The following is a 14,961-nucleotide window of genomic DNA, read 5'->3' as shown; positions in this document are numbered from 1 at the left end:
GAGGATAGAGACTGTATCTTATTCATTTTCTGTTCCTCCAACATAGTAAGTGCTGCACAGAATAGGCATGTAGCACACATTTGTCAAATGAAAGGATGGATGGATAGATGGATGGTTTTGGCTTTTATATTAGACTTTGAAGGAATGCTAGAATTCAGCTCTGTGGAAATTCTGGGCATGAGATGTATACATGAACTGTTAGATTTGCTGAATATTGGACATCTGAAGGGAAATAGTGAGAAAATACTGTAACTGCAGTGGCTCACGCCTATAATCCCAGCACTTTGGGAGGCCAAGGCAAAAGGATTGCTTGAGCCCAGGAGTTGGAGACCAGCCTGGGGAATGTAGAGAGACCCTGTCTTTACAAAAAACATCCAAAATTTAGCTGGGTGTGGTGGTGCATACCTGCAGTGCCAGCTACTTAGGAGGCTGAGGTGGGAGGATCGCTTCAGCCTGGGAAGTTGAGACTGCAGTGAGCAGTCATTGCGCTATTGCACTCCAAACTGGGTGATAGAGCAAGACCCTGTCTCGAAAAAAAAGTGGCAGCGGGTAGGGGGGTCGGTATGTTAGGTTTTACACAGTTCGTATTAGGTTAATACCAGTATATAAAATGAAATAAGTTAATGAAAGGCATGACGTTTTGCAGGAAAGGTGCATTACATCATTATGTAGAGGTTGAGTATTCCTTATCCAAAATGCTTGGAACCACAGGTGTTTCAGATTTGGATTGTTTTGAGAATTTGGAATATTTACGTTATCCTGAATGAGCATCTCAAATCTGAAATGTTCCAGTATGCATTTCCTTTGAGACATGTCAGCACTCAAAATGTTTCAAAAAATGTTGGAGCATTTTAGATTTCAGATTTGGGATGCTTAACCTGTACTATCAACAGAATAGCTGTTTAGCATTAAATAATATTTTGCTTAGCCCAAAGGTTGAAAAATCTTTAATTTTTTAAACTTGAATTTGAGAGGAGAATATTGATCTTAGTCAGTACTCCTAATTGAAAGCCTTGAAGTTTTAAAAGGAATTATCATTTTTTTAGTTCTTTACACATCTAGAACAGTTAGCTGTATAAATTCTGAATCAGTGAAGTTTTACCATACTTTAACACCCACTTTTAACATTTTTTAGTGTATTTTCCTAGCAGTATTTGGTGTAAAAATACTCGCATGTGTACCGTTGGTTTTTCTCTAAGTAACTTTTTGTTTTCATCCTTCTTTTCAGGATCTCACTGGCATAGAATCTATGGATCAGTGTCGCCATACCTTGGAACAGCATAACTGGAACATAGAGGTATAATAGGATGTGCTCTGAGCTTATTTCTTTTTCTCTGGTCTGATTAAGAATCAAAACCATATGTTTTTCCATAGCAGGAATCTTTTCAGTAGATTTTTTTCAGAATTATGACTCTAAAAATAAAAGTGCAGGAAGGTAAAGAATGTGAGAAAGTTTATAAAATCATAGAAAAATTTGTGACTAAATCCCTCAATATAGTGCCCCACCCCCTACTGTTTGTTAGTATCTTGTTGGGAAAACAATTGGTTTTTGTATATTTAGTTTTTAACCAGATGTCTTGATGTGAACCTTCTTCTTAAATATTTTATAGTTTATTCTTTGGGGTTGTCTAGGTAGTCATGTTCTCTTCAATTCTTCTCCTTGACCATTGAATTAGCAAGAACTTTAAAACACTGTCAGTTGATAATGGTAATAGCATTTTGTCCTCACTATAATGCCTCTGTTTTTTTTTTTTTTTTTTTTTTTTTTTTTTGAGACAGAGTCTCGCTCTGTCTCCCAGGCTAGAGTGCAGTGGTGTGCTTTCGGCTCACTGCAACCTCTGCCTCCCAAGTTCAAGCGATTCTCCTACCTCAGCCCCCTGAGTAGCTGGGATTACAGGCGCACACCACTGCACCCGGCTAATTTGTATTTTTAGTAGAGACGGGTTTCACCATGTTGGCTAGGCTGGTCTTGAACTCCTGACCTCAGATGATCCGCCCCGCTCAGCCTTCCAAAGTCCTGGGATTACAGGCGTGAGCCACCGCGCCTGGCCATGCCTCTGATTTTTTATTAGCAAGTGTGATGTTAGTTGTTAAGAGCAGAGATTTTTTTGTTTTGTTTTTACTGCTGTATTCCCAGCATATAACATGGAAATAAATATCTGTTGGCTTTTCCCTTCCATTCTTAGTATATTAATAGTTTATACTGAGTGGATGTTGGATTTTGTCACACACCCTTTTGATCCCAAATTACTGTTTTAAATATTATATGCTATCTAAAAAGGGTTCTGGATTCCTAAAAACGTATTCCTTTTTTTTCCAGTTTTGTTTTTTTTATAAAACATATTCCTAATATGATTTCGTTATTCAACACATGTTTTGAGCAATTAAACTCTAGGCTCTGGCATTGTATTAGTGAAGAAAAGTAAGTCCTCACTCTTTTTTAATTTTTTAAAGATGGGGTCTTGCTCTGTCACCTGGGCTGGAATGCATTGGCATGAGCATACCTCACTACAGCCTTTGACTTCTGAGCTCAAGCAGTTTTCCTACCCTAGCCTCCCAAATAGCTGGGACTACAAACATGTAACACCATGCCCAGCTAATTTTTAATTTTTTGTGGAGACGAGGTCTTGCTGTGTTGCCCAAGCTGGTCTTGAATTCCTGGGCTCAAGCAATCCTCCTGCCTCAGCTTCCCAAAGTACTGAGATTACATGTGTGAGCCACCACATCCAGCCAAGTCCCTACTCTTATGGAACTTAATTCTAGAGAATTTCAGTTTGTAATAAATGACAGGAGGGGAACATCACACATGGGGCCTCTCGGGGGGTGGGGGGCTGGGGGGCTAGGGGAGGGATAGCATTAGGAGAAATACCTAATGTAGATGACGGGTTGATGGGTGCAGCAAACCACCATGGCATGTGTATACCTATGTAAAAAACCTGCACATTCTGTACATGTATCTGAGAACTTAAAGTATAATTTTAAAAAAATGAATAAATGACAAATGAGATGAGCATAGGAAATGGAACAGAGGATCTAGAGAGTTTTGCTTTTTGTTTTTTTGTCTTTATTTATTTTTATTTTTTTGAGATGAAGTTTTGCTCTTGTAGCCCAGGCTGGAGTACAGTGGTGTGATCTTGGCTCACTGCAACCTCTGCCTCCCGGGTTCAAGCAATTCTCCTACCTCAGCCTCCTGAGTAGCTGGGACTACAGGTGCCCGCCAGCACACCTGGCTAATTTTTTGTATTTTTAGTAGAGACGGGGTTTCACCGTGTTAGCCAGGATGATCTCGATCTCCTGACCTTGTGATCCACCCACCTCAGCCTCCCAAGGTGCTAGGATTACAGACATGAGCCACTGCACCTGGCCTTGTTTTTTTCTTTTTAAGAGACAGGGTTGGGCCAGGCGCGGTGGCTCACGCCTGTAATCCCAACACTTTGGGAGGCTGAGGCGGGCAGATCACGAGGTCAGGAGATCGAGATCATCCTGGCTAACATGGTGAAACCCCATCTCTACTAAAAATACAAAAAGATAGCCAGGTGTGGTGGCGGACGCCTGTAGTCCCAGCTACTCAGGAGGCTGAGGCAGGAGAATGGCGTGAACCTGGGAGGCGGAGCTTGCGTGAGCCAAGATCACGCCACTACACTCCAGCCTGGGGGACAGAGCGAGACTCTGTCTCAAAAAAAAAAAAAAAAAAGAGAGAGAGACACAGGGTCTTACTCTGTCACCCAAGCTGGAATGCAGGTTTGATCATAGCTCACTGCAGTTGAACTCCTGGGCTCAAGCATTCCTCTGACCTCAGCTTCAAGTAAATGGGACTATAGGCCCACACTACCACACCGGGCCCTAGTGTTCAAGTTCTTGTCTGAATATGTGTTTTCATTTCCCTTGGGTCTATACCTAGGAATGGACTTTGCTGAGTCATATGGTGACACTATGTTTAACCTTTTGAAGAGCTCCCAGACTGTTTTCAGAGTGGTTATACCATTTTAAATTCCCAACAGCATTGTAGGAAGGTCTGAATTTCTCCACACCCTCACCAACACTTGTTAATATTTGTCGTCTAGATCATACTCACCCTAGTGAGTGTGAAGTAGTATCTCTATGTAGTTTTGATTTGCATTTCCGTAGTGGCTAAAATGATGTTGAATATTTTTTCATATTGTTGAACATTTGTATGTCTTCTTTGCAAAAATGTCTATTCAAGTCCTTTGTCAGTTTTTGAATTTGGTTATCTTTTTCATGTTGAGCTGTGAAAGTTTTTTTTTTTTGTTTTTTGTTCTTTGTTTTTTTTTTGAGATGAAGTTTCACTCTGTGGCACAGGCTAGAGTGCAGTGGTGTGATCACGGCTCACTGCAACCTCCACCTCCCAAGTTCAAATAATTTTCCTGCCTCAGCCTCCTGAGTAGCTGGGACTACAGGTGCCCTATGCCCGGCTAATTTTTGTATTTTTAGTAGAGGCAAGGTTTCTCCATTTTGGCCAGGCTGGTGTTGAACTCCTGGCCTCAAGTGATCCACCCGCCTCGGCCTCCCAAATTCCTGGAATTACAGGCATAAGCCACTGTGTCTGGCCAGTTTATGTTTTTTGAGACAGGATTTCTCTCTGTTGCCCAGGCTGGAGTACAGTGGTACTATTATGGCTAACTGCAGCCTTGACCTCCCAGACTCAAGTGATCCTTTCACTTCAGCCTCCTGAGTAGCTAGGACTACAAGCATACACCACCACACCCAGCTAATATTTTATTTTTTTATTTTTTGTACAGATGGGGTCTCGCTGTATTGACCAGGCTGGTCGTAAACTCCTGGGCTCCAGTGATTCTCCCACCTTGTCTTCCCAAAGTGTTGGGATTACAGACGCGAGCCACCATGCCTGGCGCTTATCTGATATTTAATTTGCAAATGTTTTCTCCCTTTCTGTGAGTTATCTTTTTATTCTCTTGATAGTGGTTTGTGGTTTTTGTTTTTTTTTGTTTGTTTTTGTTTTTTTTTTGAGAGATGGAGTCTTGGTTTGTTGGCCCAGGCTGGAGTGCAGTGGCATGATCATAGCTCACTGTAAACTTGAAGTCCTGGGCTCAAGAAGCCTTCCTGCCTCAGCCTCCCTGACAGCTGGGACTACAGGTACATGCCATCTTGCCCCATTCATGATAGTGTAATTTGATAAAGAAAAGTTATTCATTTTGATGAAGTCCAATTTATCTACTTTTTTCTTTTGTCGCTTGTGCTTTTGTTGTCGTATCTAAGATACTTTTGCTTAATCTGAGGTTGTGAAGATTTATACCCTTGTTTTAAGAGTTTTATAATTTCAGCTTTTACATTTAGGTTTTTGATGTATTTGTAGTTAATTTTTATGTATAGCGTGATCTAGGGGTTAATCCACTTTCTTTTGCATGTGGATATCCAACTATCCCAGCATCATTTGTTGAAAGATTATTCTTTCCTCATTGAATTGCAAAACTAGGGGACTACCTGATATTAGCCAAACTTCAAAGTTTGAAGCCAGTAATTGAGTTTAGAGGGCACACTGCCCTCCTAAAGACCACCTTCACTTCTGAAACCACCTGCAGTTTCAAAGAGTCGCAAAACCATCTTCAGATTTGCTAGTTCACTAGAACTCACTGAAAGTTGTTATAGTCATGGTTATAGTTTATTATAGGGAACATATAGATTAAAAGCAGCTAAAGGAAGAGACAACTGTAAACGAGAGTTGGCCGGGCACGGTGGCTCACACCTGTAATCCCAGCACTTTCGGAGGCCAAGGTGGGTGGATCACAAGGTCGGGAGTTTAAGACCATCCTGGCCAACATGGTGAAACCCCATCTCTACTAAAAATACAAAAATTAGCTGTGTGTGGCGGTGCGTACCTGTAATCCCAGTTACTCGGAGGATGAGGTGGGAGAATTGCTTGAACCTGGGAGGTGGAAGTTGCAGTGAGCTGAGATTGCAGCACTGCACTCCAGCCTGATGACAGAGCTAGACTCCGTCTCAAAAAAGAAAAAGAAAAAGAAGAAAAAGGGGGAAGAGTCTAAAAGGATTTTGGACACGAAGCTTGCATACTACGCTCCTGCAGAGTCAGGACACATTACCTTCTTGGCATAGATGTATGACAATATGCATGAAGTATAGTAGCCCCCTCCACCCACAGTTTCACATCCTGTGGTTTCAGTTACTCATAGGCAACTGTGGTTTGAAAATATTAAGTGGAAGTTTCCAGAAATAATTCATAAGTTTTAAAATGCATGCTGTTCTGAGAAACATGATGAAATCTCACTCTGTCCCATTCTACCTTACCCGGAATGTGAATTATCCATTTGTCCAGCGTCTCCACGCTGTATACAAGACCCACCTGTTAGTCAGTTAGTAGCCGTTATCAGATCAACTGTTGTGCCATTACAGTACTTTTGTTCGGGTCCTCCTATTTTACTTAATATTGGCCCCAAAGCACAAGAGTAGTGATGCTGGCAACTCAGATATGCCAGAGAGAAGCCAGGAAATGTGTCCTTTAAGTGAAAAGGTTAAAGTTCCTGGCCAGGCGCGGTGGCTCATGCCTGTAATCCCAGCACTTTGGGAGGCCGAAGCAGGTAGATCATGAGGTGAGGAGTTCAAGACCAGCCTGGCCAAGATGGTGAAACCCCATCTCTACTAAAAATACAAAAATTAGCTGGGCACAGTGGCAGGAGCCTGTAATCCCAGCTACTCGGGAGGCTGAGGCAGGACAATCACTTGAACCCGGGGGGCGGAGGTTGCAGTGAGCTGAGATTGTGCCACTGCACTCCAGCCTGGGTGACAGAGTAAGACTCCATCTCAAGGAAAAAAAAAAAAGGGTTGAAGTTCCTGACTTAATAAGGAAATAAAAAAATTATATACTGAGGTTGCTAAGATCTAGCTTGTGTTCGTGAAATTGTGAAGAAAGAAAAAGAAATTCATGCTAGTTTTGTTGTCACACTTTTGCAAAAATTGCAGCCACATTGCACAATAAGTGCATAGTTAAGATGGAAAAGGCATTTTTCGAGTGGAAGACATGAAGAGAAATAGCTTCCAATGACAGCATTCAAGTTCGGTACTATACATGGTTTCAGGAATCTACTAGAGGTCTTGGAACATATCCCTGTGGTTAAGAAGGGACTACTGTATTGCCAACCAGGGAGTTCCTGCTTCCAGTGTATTTATTCCACTGTATGAATTCAGTGCTTCCAGAGTATTTATTAGGGCATCATTACATAGGCACGATTGATGTGCTTGGCTGCCCACATGGTTGAACTCAATCTTCAAGTCAACTGATACCAAGTTGTCCAAAGTTCCCCACCCTAAACCACATGGTTGGTCTTTCTGGCATGGCCAGCTTTCACCCTAAGACTACTGGGTGTTGCAGCTGCAACCTAAAATCTGGTAACAAAGACGTGCTTATCAGGTCTAACATAGATTACCTCCCAAAAGGGAAAGGCCAGACATCCCTTTGGGTAAGGTCAACTTTTTTTTACTACATTGAGACTAATACCTATTTCAAGGACAGAGTTAAGAAGGGAATGAGTTTTTTAAACTGAATATCAGTAGTCTGGCAGGAGTTGTGTTAGGATCTTTACGTATAGCCAACTCATTAAATTTTCAGATTAACTCAGAAATATTGTTCCTTTATTTTGCACATGAGGAAACTGAGGCTTATATGATTTTTTCTTCTTTATTTTTTATTTTTAGAGACGGGGTCTCATTTCATTGCCCCAGCTGGTCTCGAATTTCTGGTCCCTGGGCTCAAGCAATCCTCTCACCTCAGCCTCCCAAAGTGTTAGGATTACAGGTTTGAGCCACCGCGCCTGACCTGAGGCTCATACATTGAGCAACTTTTCTGAGAGATGGAGCTAGGATCAGACTGAAGTTTCTCTGCTGCAAACCCCTTCATCAGATGCCACTCATCAGGACTGCTTCACTGCATAACTCCAGGAGTACTGCCCACATTGTATTCTCTGAGGATGGCTTTTCTTGGGATTGTACAGTGAAGCACTTTATATCCCAGCCACCCTAAATAATACATACCATCTGAATAAAGGCAGTATGCTTGCTGCATAAATGTAGCTTCCAGACAAGTTTCGTCATCTCCTCTACTGTGTATACATTCTGGAGCCATCACTCCACATTGCCTCCAAGTATAGCTGGTTAAAAGGTCCGTGAAGGTACACTCCTCAAATGACCTTTTGGTGTATTGATGTCCATCCTATTTTGGAATACCACGCAATAGTTGCCTCACCTCTTTTTCTTGGTTGATTTGAGCATCGCTGAAACTCTTGCCACTCTGTTTTCCTTCTCAGGCTGCTGTACAGGACAGATTGAATGAGCAAGAGGGTGTACCTAGTGTTTTCAACCCACCTCCATCACGACCCCTGCAGGTTAATACAGCTGACCACAGGATCTACAGCTATGTTGTCTCAAGACCTCAACCAAGGGCAAGTTATTTCATAGCTGGAATTTCCCCCTTTTTTATTTATAAGTATATTCACTTGGTTATATTGATCTCCCTGTGACAGGAACAAAATAAATACTTAGAATGTAAACCTGTTAGTTAGACTTGGCCCCTTGGGTGTATTATTTTGCCTTGATTCCTCAAGGAATTGTTACAGAAACTACTCATTTTTTTTTCTTTTCTTTGGCAGTTATTTAGAGAGTGTTTTCTACCTCTTAAGTTACAATTTGTTTACTCAAGTTCTTTGTTGCTTCAGTTTACTTAATCTTAAACTAGTTTTGAGGAAGTACATGGAATCTTTGTAGGAGCTTTGGCCACGTCTTTGAAATTAGCCTTGAAGGGCTAGTAGCAAGGAAGTGGTTCACTTAAATTCGACAGACATTGAAGAGTGCTCCAATAACCTGGTATCTTGCTATTGGGGATCCAGACATGAATAAACAGCCAGGCTTCCCATTTCAAATTCAATTTCTCCCAGTCTAGTGAAGGAAGTCAGATGTGTACACTGATAATGAACTCTAAAGAACTTCTTGGACTTTTCTTTTTCTTACCCTTAGGGTTATACTCACCTCTTACACTTTTATACCTGCATTTAGAATCCTAAGAAAACACTCCCTTTAACATTGCAGCAGTTAGAATTTACTCCATCATCAAGCCTTTTTGTGGAGTACTTGATTTTTGTTTTGTTTTCTTCTGTTTGAGACAGGGTCTCACTCTGTTGCCCAGGCTGGAGTGCAGTGGCATGATCTTGGCTCACTGCAGCCTAGACCTCCCGGGCTCAAGCAGTCCTCCACCTCAGCCTCCTAAGTAGCTGGGACTACAGGTGTGCGCCACCATCCTGGTTAATTTTTGTATTTTTTTGTAGAGATGGGGTCTTGCTATGTTGCCCAGGCTGGTCTTGAACTCCTGAGCTCAAGTTATCTGCCCACCTCACCCTCCCAAAGTGCTGGAATTACAGGCTTGAGGCACTGTGCCTGGCCTACTTGATGTTTTAAAACATGTTTCTAAGTAGTGCTCTGTGGTTTTCTGAAGTACAGTAGCAGATTCCCACGTCAGCCATGGGGCTCCAGAGCTTCCTGGCCACAGACACAGAAAGTGTCTGAGGTTAACACAATGTGACATCTGTGAAATGCTTTATAAACTATAGAGTCCTGGATGTATGCTAGTTTTAATAATTAATAACAGCAGTAATAATTAGCATTATTACTAAGATAAGCAGCTATATGGGGATTTGTCATTGTGGTTAATATAATTATTTAACATTTATATACCAATGTCCAAGGTTAGTAATAGTGATTATCTTTCTTGCTATTTCTATATACATTATTTTAGGTTTTTATGTTTGTTTGTTTTGTTTTGGGACAGCATCTCCCTCTGTTGCCCAGGCTGGAGTGCAGTGGTGTAATCTCAGCTCACTGCAACCTCAGCCTCCCAGGTTCAAGTGATTCTCCTGCCTCAGCCTCCCAAGTAGCTGGGATTACAGGCGACCACCACCACGTCTGGCTAATTTTTGTATTTTTAGTAGAGACGGGGTTTCACCATATTGGCCAGGCTGGTCTCTAACTCCTGACCTCAAGTGATCTGCCTGCCTTGGCCTCCCAAATTGCTGGGAGTACAGGTGTGAGCCACCACACCCAGCTTATTTTTGTATTTTTAGTAGAGACAGGGTTTTACCATGTTGACCAGGCTGGTCTCGAACTCCTGACCCCAGCTGATCCATCCGCCTCATCCTCCCAAAGTATTGGGATTACAGGCGTGAGCCACTAAGCCTGGCCTATTTCTGTATACCATATTTTGATGTGTAAATCTAAAAAGGAAAGAATGAGTATGTATCATTTGGGAGACATTAATTTGCAATTGAATTTGAAAAGTCTATAAGTAGCTGCCAAAAATAAGTATTAAAGCAGTTTTAGTTTTTATTTGTTTGTTTTTTTGAGACAGAGTCTTGCTCTGCCGCCAGGCTGGAGTTCAGTGGTGCGATCTCAGCTCACTGCAGCCTCCGCCTCCTGGGTTTAAGCGATTCTCCTGCCTCAGCCTCTCTGAGTAGCTGGGACTACAGGTGTGTGCCACCACGCCTGGCTAATTTTTGTATTTTTAGTAGAGATGGGATTTCACCATGTTGGCCAGGCTGGTCTCAAACTCCTGACCTCAGGTGATCTGCCTGCCCCCCTCAGCCTCCCAGAGTGCTGGGATTACAGGCAGGAGGTACAGCTCTGGACCTTAAAGCAGATTTAATACAAAAATTCTGCGAAAAAAAATGATAGTAAGATGAAATAAGACCGAAGATGGTGGCACTTAGAAGGATGAGGTGGCCAGGAAGAAGGAACTGTATTTTAGAGGAACAAATCACATGGAAGGACCAAAAAGAGTGAGAAAATCTGACCTAGCCGTTTGATAAAATATTAGGAATTGAGAGAATTGTCTCTAACTTTGTTTTTGGACTTTCAGGGGCTGCTTGGATGGGGTTATTACTTGATAATGCTTCCATTCCGGTTTACCTATTACACGATACTTGATATATTTAGGTATGTACCTTTGGATTTATGTATTAGTAAGACTTTGGAGCTAAAATTTAGGCCAAAATAAGTTTTATGCTCCATCAATGTTGACTTACCAATTTGTCATGAGATCGAATACTCTTCCCGAACTGTCTTTTAATACAGTATAAAAGTATTTTGAATTGTTGAAGCATTGGCAGGCATTGTGAAATGGAATTGTTTTTAAATTAATCTTAACTATTGTTTGCAGGCCGGGCGCGGTGGCTCACGCTTGTAATCCCAGCACTTTGGGAGGCCGAGGCGGGCGGATCACGAGGTCAGAAGATCGAGACCACGGTGAAACCCCGTCTCTACTAAAAAATACAAAAAAAAAAAAAATTAGCCGGGCGTGGTGGCGGGCACCTGTAGTCCCAGCTACTCGGAGAGGCTGAGGCAGGAGAATGGCGTGAACCTGGGAGGCGGAGCTTGCAGTGAGCCGAGATTGCGCCACTGCACTCCAGCCTGGGCGACAGAGCAAGACTCCGTCTCAAAAAAAACATAAAAAAATAAAAAAAAAAACTATTGTTTGCAAAAACCAGTCTGACTATATTTATTTGTCTCCCCGTCCTCCCCCCACCATATTTGTCACCTCTACACTTCCTAGTTGATGTCCACACCCTTTCCTTTCTAACCACTGTCATCTCCTAGCTTCACACGCCTTAGAACTTTTTTCCTAAACTACTTCTCCTCCACCTGACTACTCACAATCCCAACAAATTCTCTTGCTCTGAGATTACCCAGTTTGCCCTTGATTCCTCCCACAATAGTTGGACCTCCCTAGACACTCGTGTTACACCTTTTCTTTCTTTCTTTTTTTGAAACAGAGTCTTGCTCTGTCGCCGTCACCCAGGCTAGAGTGCAGTGCCACCATCTCGACTCATTGCAACCTTCACCTCCTGGGTTCAAGCGATTCTCATACCTCAGCCTCCCAAGTAGCTGGGATTACAAGCATGCACCACCACGCCTGGCTAATTTTTGTATTTTTAGTAGAGACAGTAGAGATGGAGTCTCATTTTGTTGGCCAGGCTGATCTTGAGCTCCTGGCCTCAAGTGATCCACCTGCCTTGGACTCCCGAAGTGCTGGGATTGCTGGCATGAGCCACCACGCCTGGCAGCTTCGGTACCTTTTCACTTTGCCCTGGCAGCCCCTAGGTTGCAAACGCTGGAACCCTTTTATGTATATACCCACTTGCTTCATACCTTCACCATTCTTCTAGCTTCCTTCATGTACCATTAAAAGAGCTCATCATTGGAAGCTACAGAGGGTCCAAGGCCAGAAAATGAGTGGGGCACAACTGGCCGGGTGCGGCGGCTCACGCCTGTAATCCCAGCACTTTAGGAGGCTGAGGCGGGTGCATCACGAGGTCAGGAGATCAAGACCATCCTGGCTAATACGGTGAAACCCCGTCTCTACTAAAAATACAAAAAATTAGCCAGGCGCGGTGGCGGGTGCCTGCAGTCCCAGCTACTCGGGAGGCTGAGGCAGGAGAATGGCATGAACCCGGGAGGCGGAGCTTGCAGTGAGCCTAGATCGCGCCGCTGCACTCCAGCCTGGGCAACAGAGTGAGACTCCATCTCAAAAAAAAAAAAGAAAGAAAATGAGTGGGGCACAACTTCTTAGCATGTCAGGCTTGGGTTATCTGGTCCAGAGCCACGTCTAGGCTTTATGGGGAACTAAAATGTTCATGGGCATCCAGGCCAGCAAATGGAGCTGGGATATGTAGTCTGGGCCTTGTGTATACAGGGAACCTGTACTTCCCTTCAAATATGGGACAGCCTTTACCCTGCTCTAGGCTGAAGGTGTGGGTCCAGCAGCTGCATAAGTACAAGGGTCAGATAGTACCTTTTATATTGGCCCCTTGGTGTTTTATGAGGCTATCTGCTTAATGGCTTTCTTGCTTTAGCAACGTTCTTCATGGTCACTAATTAATTGCTTAGTACTCTTTCCATGCCCGTTTTATTGAAGAATGAACATGTAAAAATCTTTAAAATCATAATGAAAACTAAGTTGACATCTCTGTTTTTTTCTAAAAAATAAAAAAAGCTGATTGTCCTAAATTGTGTAGATTGTGGGAATATTGTGTAATGAGGAAAAAAAAAATAAAGCCTTTAAGAGATAATTCTAAAATGCTTAATTTCAAAGAAAGTAGTTAAAACATCAGTCTTCTGAAGAATTTCCAACCATTCCCCCCCCAGTATACAACTTACTACATTTTGTGCTTTTAATTTGCTCTGGAATGTTGGTGTCAATGAATTTGGTTTGATTACTCAGGAGAAATTCCAAGTAGAATTGTATACACGGGGAATTTGTTGGGATAATGAATTGACTCACTTTTTGTTAAGGAAGGTATCATAGTTTAATCACCTTGTCTGTGCTGAAAATTTTTCAAGTAAATGCATATTGTTTGCTTTTCTAGGGAAAATATGCATGGCATGTATTACTAATTTTTATGCAGCTGTATCATCCAACCAACTCGTTTAATGTTAGGTAGCACATTAGCCTCTGTCCCATTGCCTTCTCTGGAAAACCAAAGGATAAATAAATGGCACTATACAAATAGGGTAGGCCCTTTAGAAACAGATGTGTGGTACCACTAGGTATGTATTCTTCACTTTACAAGAGCTGCCAGTACTCCACATCTGCCAGGGTACTGTGGAGCAGTTTAATAACTTCCTCCATGGATACCATCTACCATAAATCATCAAGCAAAATGTACTTGCCCCTTTGAAGAGCAAGTAAATCATAACCGCAACTCCAGATTTGAAGTTCCTATCCATAATTTGAATAGTTTGGGGTTGTGAACTAAATATTTAAAATCCCAGGAAAACAGAAAGGAGAAGGAGGGGCAAGTAGGACAACCAGAAAGTGACTTTTGTTCTAGAGCATTGTCCAGTAGAACTCTCTTGATGATAGAAACGTTCTGTATCTCCGCTGTTCAATATGAAAGCCATTAAACACGTGGCTATTGAGCACTTGAAATGTGACTAGTATTACTAAGGAACTGAATTTTAATTGTGTGTAATAGATTTAAATTCAGAATAGCCACATTGGACTAGTGGCTACAGTATTTAGACGGTGCCATTCTAGAGAGTCTGGGTGCATGGCCTGACACAAGTTCTTTTTGGATACTGTGTCTTCCCTTCCAAACTCTTCTAGCCCTAAATTGTTCTACAAAAAATACTCAGGATTTATGTAGGCCAGTGTTGGAATTTATAATCCCAGTAGTTTGCATTCTTCCTGAACAGGCAATAGAATAACACTTGCTGCTTTATGGCTTTTGAACCAGCCTCTACTCTCAGATTTGATGGTCCACCCACAGACCGTTCACCTCCCTTTGTTGCCGTGCCTCTGGCTCTGTTACAGGAATCTGTACAAATTGGCCCACTCCATATGCACTATAGTAAGCTGGATTCATGTGATATTTATTCCTTCCTCCCCAGGTTTGCTCTTCGTTTTATACGGCCTGACCCTCGCAGCCGGGTCACTGACCCCGTTGGGGACATTGTTTCATTTATGCACTCTTTTGAAGAGAAATATGGGAGGGCACACCCTGTCTTCTACCAGGGAACGTACAGCCAGGTCAGTGCCACAAACCATATAGATGCCAACTTACCGAAATGATTCTATCCTCAAAGGAAAGCATAGCCCAGCACTGATCATGTCCTTTTTTTACTCAAAAACCTTAATTAGCTCTTCACTGCTTACAGGGGGGGGTAATAAAAAAGACCAAACCTTTTAGCGGGCCCCTCTTGGATCTAATACTGCCCTTCTTTTGAGGTCTTTTCTGCATAACTTATTTTACCATACCCTCAGTTCCAGCTGACTCATTCCCTGAACATAGCCTGTACTTGCCTACCTCTGTGCCTTTGCTTTTGCTGGTCCCTCCACGTGGAATGCCTTCCTCACGTGTTTGCTAATTGGAATCTTGCCAGTCCTTCAACTAGATCATGTCGCTCCCCACTTACAGCTATCCCTGA

At 42.5% G+C, this 14,961-nt stretch overlaps 1 protein-coding gene across 1 annotated transcript in view; it reads left to right on the top strand.

Moving 5' to 3' along the window:
* The window catches only part of FAF2 (Fas associated factor family member 2), a 63,967-nt gene that overhangs the window by 30,974 nt on the left and 18,032 nt on the right, over positions 1 to 14,961 (top strand). Inside the window, exons 2-5 of the mRNA XM_030808550.1 lie at positions 1,229 to 1,297; positions 8,298 to 8,432; positions 10,895 to 10,971; positions 14,425 to 14,563. Coding sequence (XP_030664410.1) covers positions 1,229 to 1,297; positions 8,298 to 8,432; positions 10,895 to 10,971; positions 14,425 to 14,563 — 420 coding nt within the window. The remainder of the gene's footprint in view (positions 1 to 1,228; positions 1,298 to 8,297; positions 8,433 to 10,894; positions 10,972 to 14,424; positions 14,564 to 14,961) is intronic.

Source organism: Nomascus leucogenys, unplaced genomic scaffold (assembly GCF_006542625.1).
Source record: "Nomascus leucogenys isolate Asia unplaced genomic scaffold, Asia_NLE_v1 Super-Scaffold_3019, whole genome shotgun sequence".
In the NCBI taxonomy this organism is placed as follows: domain Eukaryota; kingdom Metazoa; phylum Chordata; class Mammalia; order Primates; family Hylobatidae; genus Nomascus; species Nomascus leucogenys.
The sequence above is the reverse complement of the archived record's forward strand: the minus strand, read 5'-3'. Positions and strand labels throughout refer to the sequence as shown.